We start from the raw sequence: 14,727 nt of genomic DNA, 5'->3' as shown, positions 1-14,727 counted from the left end.
GCCATATCAACAATTATCGCTTCAGAAGAACAATAGAATTTTGCTATAATCAAGGGTTTGATGAGAAACCAGCCTTGCAACCAGGTCGTGCAGCTTGGTAAAGAGGAGCCTAGTTGAATGAGTGCAGCCCTGAATCGAGGACAACAGGTCACTCTCTGTTTCAAACAACAGCATTTCTCAAAATTAATTCCAATGGGACTAAAAGTAACCCACTATAAGTCAAGAAATAATTCTGATTTTTCATATCCCCTTGCTTGATGGTGGTGACTCTCACTAGATGAAGATTCCAGCACCTTCCATTATTGCAATGTTCACGCAAAAGTTGACTCATTATGCCCATTTCCCAGATGTTCGTAATATTTATCCTCTTGTGTAAGACCAGTCAGTAGTTGTCACCAGAATATTTAAGCTCAGGCACTAAACAAATCTGTCACTTGGGATTGGAATAATTCACATCAGATAAAACCTTGTGACTAATTTATAGTTAGGTTAACAGCCCAACTGGAAAAGAACTAAATTGAGGAACTGATGCATAGAATAGATGCAGAGTAACAGTCACACCATAGAAATGCCAGGCAGTGACCATCTTCAATAAGAGATGATCTAATCGCTGTCCCTTGACATTCAGTGGTGTTACCCTCACTGAAACCCACACTATCAACATCCTTGGCATTAACGTTGACCAGGAACTCAATTGGACTTAACACATAAACACAGTGGGCTACAAGAGCAAGTCAAAGCTTAGGAATACCAAGGTGAATAACTTATCTCCTGAGTCCCCAGAGCCTGTGTATCATCTACAAAGCCCAAGGCAGGAGTGTGATGGAATATTTCCCACTTGCCTAGGTAGTGCAGTTCCAGCAAAACTCAAGAAGCTTGACACCATCCAGGACAAAGCAGCCTGCTTGATGGGCTCCACATCCACAAGCATCCACTTCCTCCAGCGCTGACGCTTAGCAGCAGCAGTGTGTACTATCCGCAAGATGCATAGCAAAAATTCACCAATGAGCCTCAGACAACATCTTCCAAACTTATGACGAAGTCTCTCACCATCCTGATTTGGAAATATATTGTCATTCCTTCTCTGTCGCTGGGTCAAAATCCTGGAATTCCTTCTCTAAGGGCACTGTGGGTCAACCTATAGCATGTGGACAACAGTGTTTCAAGAAGGCAGCTCACCACCACCTTCTCAAAAGAAACACGGGACAGACAATAAATGCTGGCGTAGCCAGCAATGCCCATGTCTCACGAATGAATAAAAAAAAGTAAAACTCACTCTACATTGCCCCCATTAGCATTCCCAGCACTGGCACAGCACGAGATTTGAGTCAGGGTAAATCTTCCTCTACACTGTCCCCAACGAACATTCTCAGAACAAATACAGTCTGGGATTAGACCCAAAATAAATCTCTCATACACTGACCCCATGACAAATTCCCAAGACAGGTATATATCGGGTTATATGCAGGAAATATTCACTCTGCACTGCCCCATTAAACACTTTCGGGCAGGTACAGCATGAGGTTACTTGCAACATGAAGCTTTCTCTACATTTTCCCCATCAAATACTTGCAGGATAGTTACAGCACAGGGTTACATGCAGAGTAAAACTCCCTCTGTCCTCATCACACACTCCCAGGATAGCTTCAACGCAGAGTTAGATGCAGCTAATGCTGTTGTAGGTTTAGGTGATGATTAACTGTATCGTGAGAAATTTGTATTATGTCAGGTAGTGGGATATATAAAGGTGTAGATCTGGTGATGGTTGAAAATTAGCTGATTAAGCCGATTAAATATTTGAAGAGAGAACTTAAACAAATCTCACTGTGTTCAGTGTTTTAAAGATGTCACTTTCGGATATTGCTGGATTATTCTGTCCATGGTTCAGCTAATTAAACATTTTATTTGGGCATTTACCTCCTACTGCGTTTTGAAGCGTTTAGTAATGTGAGTGGCCTCTTCACTCAGTGAGTGGTAATTGCTGCAATCTTTTGTGTCTTTGCTCTGATGTGTGTGGTCTCTAGGTAACTGAATGATGACAAAAACAATTCTGCTCCATATGAGAAAGAAACGTGCTAGATATTTATCACAGCCGTGTTTTCTGGAGTGAATCAGCGTCTCAGCTCATTTCAAATCTCATCAAAACCCTTCAAATTACTGATAAGCAGTTACCTCTGAGGTTATTAAAAAATTTTATTGCACAGAAAATTATGAACTCTTTCCTAACTCAATGAAAGATATGCTGTAAATTGTTTTCACTCTGCTTCTTCTTCACTAATTCTAACCTCTGGCATCTCCTGCTTATCATCATTTCTTCATTTGAATGCCCACATATTGCCAGGCTGGCCTTTGGGGGTAGAGTGAGCATTAGGGAGGCTAAAGAGGACACAATATGGCAGTGAATCTTCTGTAGTTCCTTGTCCAATATTCACAGCGATTCCATTAGATGGAAACCAGGGATGCAGAGATCTCCCATCTCATCAGATATTGCAGGCACTTGGAGGCATCATGATCTCAGTATTAGTGATAAGATCCACATTTCGACCCTCACAGGCGGTTGCTATTTCTGGACTTTTTTATAGAATTGATACAATGCAAAAGGAGACCATTCAGCCCATTGTTTAAGCACAGCTTTTCTACTGGAGGTAACTGGCTATTGATAATATCTGCCGAAATACATATGCATCATTTATTGGATATTTGTGCCACTCTGTTATAAATATGCGTGAATGTGACTATGATTTTGCACTGATTGATAGGAATGAATTTAAATCACACTCAGTGTAGATCAATCATATTCACTTTCTTCAAAAGCCCTGTCTCAAGCTGCCAGACTCTGCAGGCTACAATGAACTTGAAAGCAAAGTAGGCACCAACATATTGTTAATTTTTTCCACTTTTTCTTGTATATACAGCAGGGTTAGCATTTATTTTCCATCTCTAATTATCCTGGACAAGGTGATAGTGAGCCACCTCCTCAAACATGGCGTGCAGTGTAGGGACACCCACAGTGCTCTTACAGACAAAGGTCTACAAAGTTTCAGCAGTCAAAATATCATGATACGTTTCCAACTCAGAATGGTGTGAGGCTTGGGCAGGAACTTGCAGGTGATGGCCTTCTCATGTATCTGCTGCTCATAATAGTGGAGATCACAGGATTTGAGGATGCTCTGAAAGGTTTGAGTTGATGAGCTGCTGCAGTGTGTCCTGTTGTTGGTATACTGTATGTCATTGGTAAAGGAAGATTTTATAGAATGGGGTGGATTTAGTACCAATCAACATCCAAGCAGTCTGCAACGTCCTGAGTAGTGCCAAGCGTATAGAGTTGTTGGAGCTGCACTCATCCAGGCAAATGGGAAGTATTCCATGACACTCCTGACTCATGCCTTGTCGGTGGTGGACAGGTTTTGGGGACACAGGAGATGAGTTATACAGGATTCCCAGACCCTGACCTGTTCAGTTATCTCATGCTGTCTCCTGGGTCATTGCGTGCTTAAATTTACTGCAGAATTTTCCCCATTGTGTAACATTCCTCAAATAATATTTCCTCACCAAATATCCTGTTTACTAACTCCTGTCAAATGTTCACACTGCAAAGGTTATGTGCCTTGAACATTCCAGCAATAATCCTGAAAACATGTGCTCCAGAACTTGCTGTGCCCAAACCAAGCTGTTCCAGTACAGCTGCAACACTGGCATCTACTGACAATGTGGAAAATTGCCCTGAAATGTGCTATAAACAAAAAGTAGGACAAATCCAACCCAGCCAATTTCTGCCCTATCAGTCTACTTTCAATCATCAACAAAGTAATGGAAGATGTCATTAACAATGCTAACAGGGAGCACTTACTGAACAATAACCTGTGCAGTGATGCCCAGTTTGGAAGCCACCAGGATCTCCTTATAGTCTTGTTCCAAATATGAACAGAAGGTCAGAAATCCCAAGGTGAAGTGAGAGTGACCACCCTTGACAAGAAGGTAGCATTTGACTTAGTGTACCACTAAGGAACCCTGGTGAATGAATCAATGGGAATGAGGGAAAACTCTCCACTGGTCAGAGTCTTATGTAGCACAATGGATGATGGCTGTAGTTGTTGAAGATCAATTGTCTCAGCTCCAGGACATCTGTGTCAGAAATCCTCAGGGGAGTGTTCAAGGCCCAACCATTTTCAGCAGCATTGTCAATGACTTTGCCTTTATCGTAAGATCACAAGTGGGGATGTTTGCAAATGATTGCACAATATTCTCTGTATTATATTCTGTCTGTCATATTCTGTCCATGTTGTATTCCAATGTAATTTTTTGCATGTCATTTCATTTGTACGTTGACATTCTTTGTGAGATTTTCCAACTGACATTTGGAAATTTAGATACCCCTTATATCTTTCAAAGGATTACTGAATGTCTTTGGTTTAACTATTGAATCTCAGATCACAAATCCAGCAAACAATGCTACTTTGTAATAATAATCCAGCCTAGAGCTAAAATTGTCCTTGTGATACCTTTGAGCGCAAGGTTTGAGTGAAAGAACAATTCTCTGAGATTCAATGCCACATCTTCATTTATTATTAGGTTTTCACATCAGTCAAAGCTGTTTGTGAAATTGCTTTGGTCAGAAACTGCACCAGACTCTGCAGAATATAATCACAGTGAAGGAGTTGAATGCACATTTTTGATATACTTTTCAAATTGAGAGACAAAACATTGAGTTGAGGAACTTTGGTGGCTTATGTCAAATATCATTTCCCAGGGATCAGTGCATTTCACTCAAAATATAAATAAATGCAAGGATCAAGTGTAAAGCTGATAATTGATGACATGAAACTGTGGAGGATTTTGTACTGTATCAAACAGCACATCAATGGCACTGAGGAATTGTCAAGTAGGAAAACATAATGTAAATGGGTACTTACAGCTGAGATCTTGTATCAATGAAGGCTGAGGATAGATCATGGAATCTTTCTGTTCTGTGTGTGACTGAGTATGTAATGTATTTGTCACTTGAACAGCAGGTACGTTCATTGTGCTTTAATATGTTAACATCACTGCCTGCATGTTCTCAGATGGTTCCTGTTCTCATTGTTCTTTATCATCACACTGTCCCATCTCTTGGTTTTTCTGGGCATTGGATGTTTACACAACTACTCATAGAGGTTGCATCCCTTTTAACATGTTACCGCTCTTCATGATCTCTAATCCTTTGTTCATCCTTGTTCTAGCTTAATTTTCACTCAAGTAGTTCCAGGTCACTGCACATAGGTCCCCAGTCTTGTTTCTTAGTTCTGCTTTAATACAAGTTTCTCCTTGGTCTGTTTCTCTGATCTACTCTACTGTGCTGATATCAGAGTAACATGGATAATTTTTTTCATCCTTTTCATATTCGTATCCCATTCATCAGTCAGACAACAGAAGGGATGAGTGATTTTAAAAAAAGGGTAGAAGGGGCATGAATTTTCTTTGAAGATGCTTATAGTATATTTGGAAATAACCCTCTGTGTTTCACACTGATGTCTTAAATAACGGTCTTCTCAACAGTGGTTCCTTCCTCATTGCTGAAGGTACAGGTAAGCATGTGAATTAGGAGCAGGAGAAGGCCACTGGGCCATTCAGTCTGCTTTACCATTTAATAAGACCATGGCTGATCTGATGACTCCACATTCTATCTAACCTCCAAAAAGCTTTCATCCATCTACCTCTGCTATAAAACATTCAAAGACACTGCTTCAAATGCCTTTGACTCATGACCTTCTGTGAGATCAAGTTCCTCCTCGTTTCGGTCTTAAATAGGTGAACCCGTATTTTTAATCAGTAGCCCCCAGTTCTAGAATCTGTGGAGTAAACATCTTTCCAACACCCACACTAGATCTCATATGTTTCAAACAAATGGCCTTTTAGTCTTCTACACTCTATTCATCTGAAGTTGAGATGTGGATCCAGAGACAGCAGCTACTTTATTCAAATGCCATTTCCTATTAATCACCCCAAGTAGTGTGTGATAATGGCCAATTTAACTTGTGATGATGTATCAGATCCAACTGCTAGAAGTTGGCAAGGATGACGGAGTTTACATAGAGACTGGAGAAACTGAGTTGTCCTCCACAGGACAGAGAATCTTCAAGGAAGATTTAATTAAGGTGTTCAAAATCATGAAATGTTTTAATAAAGTAGGAAAAACAGTTTCCACTGGCAGGAGGGTCAGTAATCAGGGGACTCTGATTGAACATAATTGGCAAAAGAACCAAAGATAAAATAGGAAATTGCTTTTTGGGAGGTAAGTTGTTGGAATGCACTGCCTGAAAGCAATTTCAGATATAACTGAACTGGTTAAATGCTTGAAGTGGATAAATTTGCAGGGATTTGGGGAAGAAATGGGAAAGGAGTGGAACCAATTGAATTGCTGTTTTGAAGAGCATTAAGAGCCAAGGGGAGTTATCTGGTGCTGGATCCTGTAATTTTCTGAGGCTGTCTTTATCAATAATTGCATTACTCACCGGAGGAGGAGTAGGGATGCAACCTGCGAGTCACAATTGAACGAAGGATGACTTTCAGTGATATCCACTTCATCCCCTGCAGCTAGCTTATTAGATCCCACAATTAAGGCAATGGCTCTGCCTTGGAATCTTTCTTCTCTGTTAAGGACTCGGTAACGTGATATATTTACCAGGTGAGTAAGGACAGCTGGTTCTCTGCTTCTTCAGGTCCAAGTGAAGAGGTCTTCATTGCTGACTTCTGACTCCATGTTTTTCCTCTTCTGTTTGCTTAATACTTTGCTGGCAAATACGTTAATGAACTGCAGCTCGATGGTAAAATATCTATGCTTTGTTTGTAACCTCCAGTTAAATTCTCCAGTTTAACAATATATTTGAAACGGAACACAATGTACAAAGCTTTGCTTGTTGAGCCTAAGATCAAAGCATGTCGCTTAACAGATTTTCTCGGAGCTTGACAGGTTTTTTATCTTGGAGCACCTTTTGAAGGATTGTTCTTATTTCTGGAGGGTTTGAATGGGATCATGTATTTGATATGAAATACTCCAAACCAAAATCTTGTTTCTGAGTATTTCCAGCGTTGTGTACCAGTAAGAGACTCTAAGGTGCCAAGATTGAAATGGCCTCAAACAATATTACCAAACTTCCAGGATTGCCATAGAGATATTAAAGCACAGAGGAGACCACTCTGCCATCATCTTCCAGAATTGGAGACTGATCTTCTGGCAATACTTTGAATACAATTAGGGAAGAGAATCTGTTAACAAAAAAAAAATTGTGTTATACTTTTCATTTTCTTTAAGAGTTGTTTATTAGTTCACAAAAGCACTTGCAATGGACAAAAGGGTGTTTCAGCAGATTGGTTGGTAATGAAACCTCTAGGAATTTGTCCAAACAGAAGAGACGCTTTAATCCTGAATCCCAATGATTCTATGAGCCTTTACCCATCTCAGAGCACAGCCTTGCAGTAACAATCCTCACATTCTGTTGTTTCTGCTCATAGAATTTAAGGTTAGAGTAAAGACAAACAGTTATGAATTTTAATGCATGAGATGTGAGCTGGGGTTGGGAGAAGAATTGTGACTAGTCACCAAACAAATTCCTTGTTTCCTTACACTAAGGTCCTTAGTTTCCTGTCAGGCTGATCGCTGGTCATGGCCCTTTGCTTGGTACATCAAAGATTCTTAGGTTTTTACCTTTGGCATTAGACATTCTTATTTTTCTATTTTTGTGCTTTTTTTCTGTAAGACTGACTGTGTCTGTCTCTCTCTCTCTTCTGTGCGTCTCTCTTCACACTCCCAATCTGTCCTGGTCTCTCTCTCTCTCTCACACTCACTCCCTTTCTCTTCATCTATTGTTCTGTGTCTTTTAATCTATTTCATTCTCCCTTCATCTATCTCACTTAACTCTTCCTTCTCCATCTCGCTCACATTTCTGTCTCCCCATATTCCTTTCTGTTTCTCTCTTTCCCTCTATCCACTTTATCTTCTCTCCATCCCCTGTCTCCCTTACTTCTTTTCTTCCCTGTGACTTGGTCTCTCTCCCCTCCCTCTTTCTTATTTCACTTGTGCATGCTTTCTTTTTCCATTTTTTCTTTTCATACTCATCTGTTTTGTCTTTCTTCTGCATCCCTCATCCTCCCCGTCTAGCTATCATTTCTGCAGTCACTGAGCATCCAGTTTACTTGTGCTGTTAAAAAAAATACTTTGTGATTTGTGAGTCACTGGAAAGCTTAATATTTGTTGCCGATCTCAAATTGCCATTGAACTGAGTGACGTGCGAAGCCATTTTAGAAGACACTTAAGAATCAACCACATTGCTGTGAGTCTGAAGTCTCATGTAGACCTGACCAGGTAAGGATGGTGGATTTCTTTCTCTAAAGGATATTAATAAACCAGACATACCTCACCATCACTGAGAGGAATGGTTGAAGTGAGCGTTACTTTTCACAATAATTAGTATTTATTCTAAATGTGACGTAGTTTTCAGAATTACAAGATGGGAAGTCATTAGGAAGAAGTAGAGTGAACATCTGTGGTATATTTGAAGTTATAGCCACACCATAAGTCTCAGTAAATGCATCTGCAGGGGTGGGTCCATGTTAGCCAAAAACAAAATGCTAAATAATTTGCTCCTAGTTTTCAACTCATGATACGTACCCCTGGAGGATACAATAACTTGATTGTTGTCACATGTACCAAGATGCAGTGAAAAGTGTTGTTTTATATACTGTAAAGGCAGATCATACCATATAAATTGTAACACTTAGAGGAAGCACTGAGGGTGGCAACGGAACAAAATGTACTCTGAGTGGGGGATTTCAATGCCAGGCGTAGCTCAACAGCAGTACTAGTGATTGAGCTGGTCGGGTCCTAAAGGACTGGGTCTGCACAGGCTGTGAGGGAGCCAACAAAAGGGAAAAATATACTTGACCTCATCCTTATCCGTCTGCCAGCTGCAGATGCATCTGTTCATGACAGTATCAGCACGATGATTACCACACTGTCCTTGTGGAGACAAAGTCCCGCCTTCACATTGAGAATAATCTCTATCGTGTTGTGTGGCACTATCTCCGTGCTGAATGGGACAGACTTAGAACAGAGTTAATGGCTCACAGCGGCTCAAGGCTGGGGAATCCATGAGATGCTGTGGGCCATTAATGACAACAAAACTGTAACCTCATTGCCCCGGAGTACACCCCACTCAAACATTACCATCAAGCCAGGGGATCAACCCTGATTCAATTGAGAGTGCAGGAGGACATGTGAGGGTTGGGACCAGGCTTACCTGAAGATGAGGTGTCAACCTGGTGCAGCCACCAAACAGAACTACTTGTGTGTCAAACAGCATAAGCAACAAATGATAGACAGAGCTAAACAATCCCACAACCAATCGATCAGCTTTAAGCTCTGCAGTCCTGCCACATCCAGTTGTGAATGGTGATTGATGATTAATCAACTCACTGAAGGAGGAAGCTCCACAAATATCCCCACCCTCACTGATGGAGGAGCCCAGTAAATCATTGCAAAAGATAAGGCTGAAGCTTTCGCAGCAATCTTCAGTCAGAAGTGCCAACTGGATGATTCATCTTGCATACCTCCAGTGGATCCCAGCATGATAGCTAAGTTTTCAGTGAATTCAGTTCACTCCACGTGATATCAAGAAATAATTAGAAACATTGGATCCTGCAAAGGCTATAGACCCTGATGACATTCTGGTATAGTGCTGAAGACTTGTACTCCAGAACTTGCCACTCCCCTAGCCAGGCTGTTCCAGTACAGTTATGACACTGCCATCTACCCAACAATGTGAAAAATTGCTGACATTATGTCCTGTTCATAGAAAGCAGGACAAATCCAAACCGGCCAATTATCGCCCCATCAGTCTACTCTCGATCATCAGTAAGGTGATGGAAATTATCATCAACAATGTTATTAAGCAGCACCTGCTCAGCTGGGTTTTGTCAGAGCCACACAGCTTCGGACCTCATTACAGCCTTGGTTTAAACATAGACAAAAGAGCTGAATTCCAGAGGTGAGGTGAGAGCGACAACCCTCGACATCAAGGCTGCATTCAACTGAGGCCTAGTAAAACTGAAGTCAATGGGTATCAGGGGGCAAACTCTCCGGTGATTAGAGTCATACCTGACACAAAGGACAATGGTTGTGGTTGTGTGAGGTCAGTCATCTCAGCTCCAGAATATCTCTGCGGGAGTTTCTCAGGATAGCATCCTAGGACCAATCATTTTCAGCTGCTTAATCAATGACCTTCCCTACATCATAAGTGGGGATGTTTGATGATGATTGCACAATGTTCAGCACCATTCACAACTCCTCAGATACCGAAGCAGTTCGTGTCCAAATACAACAAGATCTGGACAATATTCAGGCTTGGGCTGACAAGTAGCAAGCAACATTTCTGCCACACAAATGCCAGGCTATGATCATCACCATTAAGAGACAATCTAACCACCACCTCTTGACATGCAGTAGTGCTATGGTCACATCAACATTATCAACATTCTGGGAGTTATCAATGACCAGAAACTCAACTGGACTCACTACACAAATGCAGTGGCTAGTAGAGCAGGTCAGAGCTGGGAATACTGTGTGAATAACTGACCTAACTCCCCAAAGGCTGTCCACCATCTACAAGGCACAAGTCAGAAGTGTGAGGGAGTACACCCCATTTGCCTGGATGAGTGCAGTCCCAACAACACTCAAGAAGCTTGACACTTCCCAGGACAAAGCAGCCCACTTGATTGGCACTGCATCCACTCCCTCCACCATATAGTAGCAGCAGTGTGTACTGTTTGCAAGGTACACTGCAAACATTCACCAATGATCCTCAGACAGCACCTTCCAAGCCCATGATCACTTCCACCTAGAAGGATGAGGGCGGCAGCATATGCAAGTTCCCCTCCAAGCCACTCTCCATCCTGATTTGGAAATAAATCACCACTCCTTCATTGTCACTGGATCAAAATCCTGGAATTGGCATTGTGGGTCAACCCAGAGCAGGTAGCCTGCAGCGATTCAAGGATGCAGCTCACCATCACCTTCTTAAGGGCAATGAGGGGCAGGCAATAAATGCTGGCATAGCCAGTGATGCCTACATCTCACAAAATGAATAATTTTTTTAAAAAATCAGGGTATAGGGAAAGGGTGTGGAATACAATGTTACAGCCACAGAGAAGGTGCAGAGAGAGAGTGAGATATGCGAATTAACATTTGAGAGGACTATTCAAAAGTCTGATGACAGCAGGGAAGAAGTTGTTCTTGAAACTGTGCATGTATTCAAACTTTTGTATCGTATGCTGGACAGAAAAGGGTGGAAGAGTATATAACCAGGTGAGGAGGTCTTTGATTATATTCATGATTCGGAGATGCCGGTGTTGGACTGGGGTGTACAAAGTTAAAAATCACACAACACCAGGTTATAGTCCAACAGGTTTAATTGGAAGCACACTAGCTTTCGGAACAATCACCTGATGAAGGAGCGTCGCTCCGAAAGCTAGTGTGCTTCCAATTAAACCTGTTACACTATAACCTGGTGTTGTGTGATTTTTAACTTTGATTATATTGACTGCTTTCCTGAGGCAATAGGAAGTATAGGTAGAGTCGATGGATGGAAAGCTGATTTTTGTGATGAGGACTGGGCTGTGTTCCCGATTCTCTATAATATCTTGCAGTCTTGGGCAGAGCAGTTGCCGTACCAGGCTGTGATGCATCCGGATAGGATCCTTTCTTTGGTGCATCTACAAAAATTGGTAAGAATCGTTGTGCACGTGCCGAATTTCCTTAGTCTTCTAAACAAGTGGAGATGTTGGTGTGCTTTCTTGACTGTAGTGTCAAGACAGATTGTTGGTGATTCTTACCCTTATGAACTTGAAGGTCTCGAGCATCTCCACCTCAGTACCGTTTTACAAACGGGCATGTCCTCCACTCTGTTTCCTGAACTCGATGACCAGCTTCTTCATTTATTTCATCAGGCAGTGGGTTAAAGGTGCTCATCGTTCTCCATGCAGTTCCAGAGGAAGAAACAGCACAGTCCAGAGGAAGAGACTCTCCAGTCCAGAGGCAAATGTCCACATTCCAGGGGTAAAGACTCCCTAGTCCAGAGGGCAAGAATCTACAATCCAGAGGAGAGACTTTACAATCCAGAGGGAGAGACTCTAGAGTCCCAGGGAGACAGACTGTAAAGTCCAGCAGGGACAGAGACTCTGCAGACTTGAGGGGAGGGAGTATACAGTCCATGGGCAGAGGGAGACTAAACAGACTAGAGTGAGAGACTGTACAGCCCAGGAGGAGAAACACTGTGCAGTCTACGGAGGGAGAGAGAGACTGCATAGTTCAGAGGGAACACTGAACACTCCAGGCAAGACAGAGGCTGCACAATCCAGACAAGAGAGTGTACAGTCCGGAGGGAGAGACATTGGGAAGATAAATATCGAAATATTGTTGTGAAAATTCATGGAGAACTGTGAGTCCACTACATTGGATGGGACCGGAGTCGCATAACGATCTAGACTGGATAGTTTGGTCAGGTTTCATTCCTTACAGGATATATGTGAACATTTTGGGTTGGGTTTTTGTGAAAATCCAACAGCTTTGTGGTCATTTTTACTGACATCAGTCTTTCTAATTACCGAACTTAAAATTTAATTCACTTTACAAACCACCAGTGTGAGATTTCAACACGTTTCCTGAATCATTTCCAACAATAATAATGCTCCCGGATTCTGTGGACTTTTTTTTTTAGCTTGTTTGCACATTACCAGATCTTTGCAAAATTCTTGTGCAACTTGAAATTCTAATGACTTTGAAGGAATGTAATAGAGAAACAAACTGTAAAGTGTGTGAAACCATAATCCATAATGATTTAACACAATATTGGTTAAATTGCTAGATATCAACACAGCCAACATCTTTTTCAAGTCATTGAAAACATTCTCCAGTTGATGTTAAAATGTTATATAAATTCTATTTGTGAACGTGGCCCAAGATTGATCCAAAGAATGTAGTATTGATAAGTAAACGTCAGTTCTAACATGGTCCATTAAATAATAGTCTGCGGACAGATCAGGCAAATGAGAGGTGTGTGTGCATTTGTGTGCGTGTTGCCACCTAGTCATCACTGCCTCTTGCACTCTATGTACATCTATAACATGTATGAAACCGCCTGTCCATTATCTCTGGCCATTACGTCTGTGTATCTCTTTTTATGCATTCTAACTCAGGATGTTAGCATCATTGGCAAAGCCAGTGTTTAATCCCTATCTCTCATAGCCATTGAGAACATGGTAATGAGCTGCCTTTTTTTTAACATTAGATTCCATACAGAAAGTATGGAAACAAGCCCTTCGGCCCAACAGGTCCACACCAACCCTCCAAAGAGCAACTCACCCAGACCCATCTTCCCCTAACCAATGCACCTAACACTATGGGCAATTTAGCATGGCTAATTCACCTGACCTGCACATCTTTGGACTGTGGGAGGAAGCCAGAGCACTCAGAGGAAACCCATACAGACACGGGGAGAATGTGCAAACTCCGCACAGACAGTTGCCTGGCACCCTGATGCTGTGAGGCAGCAGTGTTAATCACTGAGCCACCATGCCGCCCCCTCTGCTGCAGTTCATGTAGCTCAGGTAGGAAGGAGTTCCAGGATTTCAAACCACTTCCTGTAAAGCACTGTGATAGAGTGTCAAATGCCGATAGTGTGCCACCTGGAGGAGAACTTGCAAATAGTGGTATTCCCAATGGCATACCCTTATCCTTCGAAGTATTAGAGGTCGTGTGTTTAGAAGTTGATGTTGAAAATGCCTTCTTGAGTTGCTGCATTGTATCTCGCAAATAGTATACACACTGCTGTCCCTGAGTGTCCGTGGTGAAGGGTGTGAATGAAGTGGATTGCTTTATCCTGAATGGTGACAAGCTTCTTGAGTGTTGTCAGTGCTGTACTCATCCAAGCAAGTGGGAAAGATGCACACAGATGAAAATAGTTGGATCCAAAGAGTTCCTGAAACATTACCTTGACACTGAGATAATTGACCTCCAATAACCACAATTGTCTATTTTTGTACTGGATATGATTTCAAACCATGTAACTTTTCCACTTAATTCCCACTGATTTCAATTTTGTTTAGGCACCTTGATATATACTACAAGTGCATTCAAAGGAAGGAGGTAACTGAAGTGAGTGTTAATTGCTTACAAAGTGAGACTGAAGAATCAAAAACAGAAAGCAAGAAAGTGGTAGAAGTTTTGAGCATGCACTTTGTGTCCGTTTTCATAAAAAGAAGACACAAAATTGTATTCCAGGAATTTTCGCAGAAAGTCAATCAATAGAATAAAGAACTTAAACAATTACAATCACTAGAGAAAGAATGTTCGAAAAACTAACAGAACTAAAGGCCATAGGACCAAATGACCTCCTCCCCTGGTATTTTTCAAGATGGTTGTAGAGAAGTTGGATACACTAGTTATAACTTGTCAGAGTTCGCTAGATTATGGAAAGGTCCCAGTGGAATGGAAAATCTCAAAATCAAAAAGCTTTATTAAGGAAAGGACAGAGACAGAAATCCGGAAGCAATTAACCGGCCTTTTGCCAAATTGGCAGAATTGCCAATTCCATGGAGCTTCACTCTCTTCTTTCTATGCAGTTCTCCATTGATTGCACCATGATTCTGTGTTGCCATACTCACATTATTGTGCCCTCACCAGCAGTGCAATTATTC

General features: G+C 41.6%; 1 protein-coding gene across 11 annotated transcripts in view; it reads left to right on the top strand.

The window, feature by feature from the left end:
• The window catches only part of lpp (LIM domain containing preferred translocation partner in lipoma), a 396,217-nt gene that overhangs the window by 282,316 nt on the left and 99,174 nt on the right, over positions 1-14,727 (top strand). For 10 of the 11 annotated variants that reach the window (XR_015759138.1, XM_087993414.1, XM_087993419.1 and 7 more), the window contains one exon: positions 2,815-2,865. The exons of the other annotated variant lie outside the window; for it this stretch is intronic. Coding sequence is in view for 9 of the 10 variants with exons in the window: in XM_087993414.1 (XP_087849540.1) it covers positions 2,815-2,865 (51 nt within the window). In the remaining variant the exon portion in view is untranslated. The remainder of the gene's footprint in view (positions 1-2,814; positions 2,866-14,727) is intronic. 11 annotated transcript variants of the gene reach the window in all.

The sequence above is a fragment of the Chiloscyllium plagiosum genome, unplaced genomic scaffold (assembly GCF_037043375.1).
Source record: "Chiloscyllium plagiosum isolate Xiang-an unplaced genomic scaffold, Cpla_swu_hap1 HiC_scaffold_13, whole genome shotgun sequence".
Lineage (NCBI taxonomy): Eukaryota > Metazoa > Chordata > Chondrichthyes > Orectolobiformes > Hemiscylliidae > Chiloscyllium > Chiloscyllium plagiosum.
This window is presented reverse-complemented; position numbering and strand designations above follow the sequence as displayed.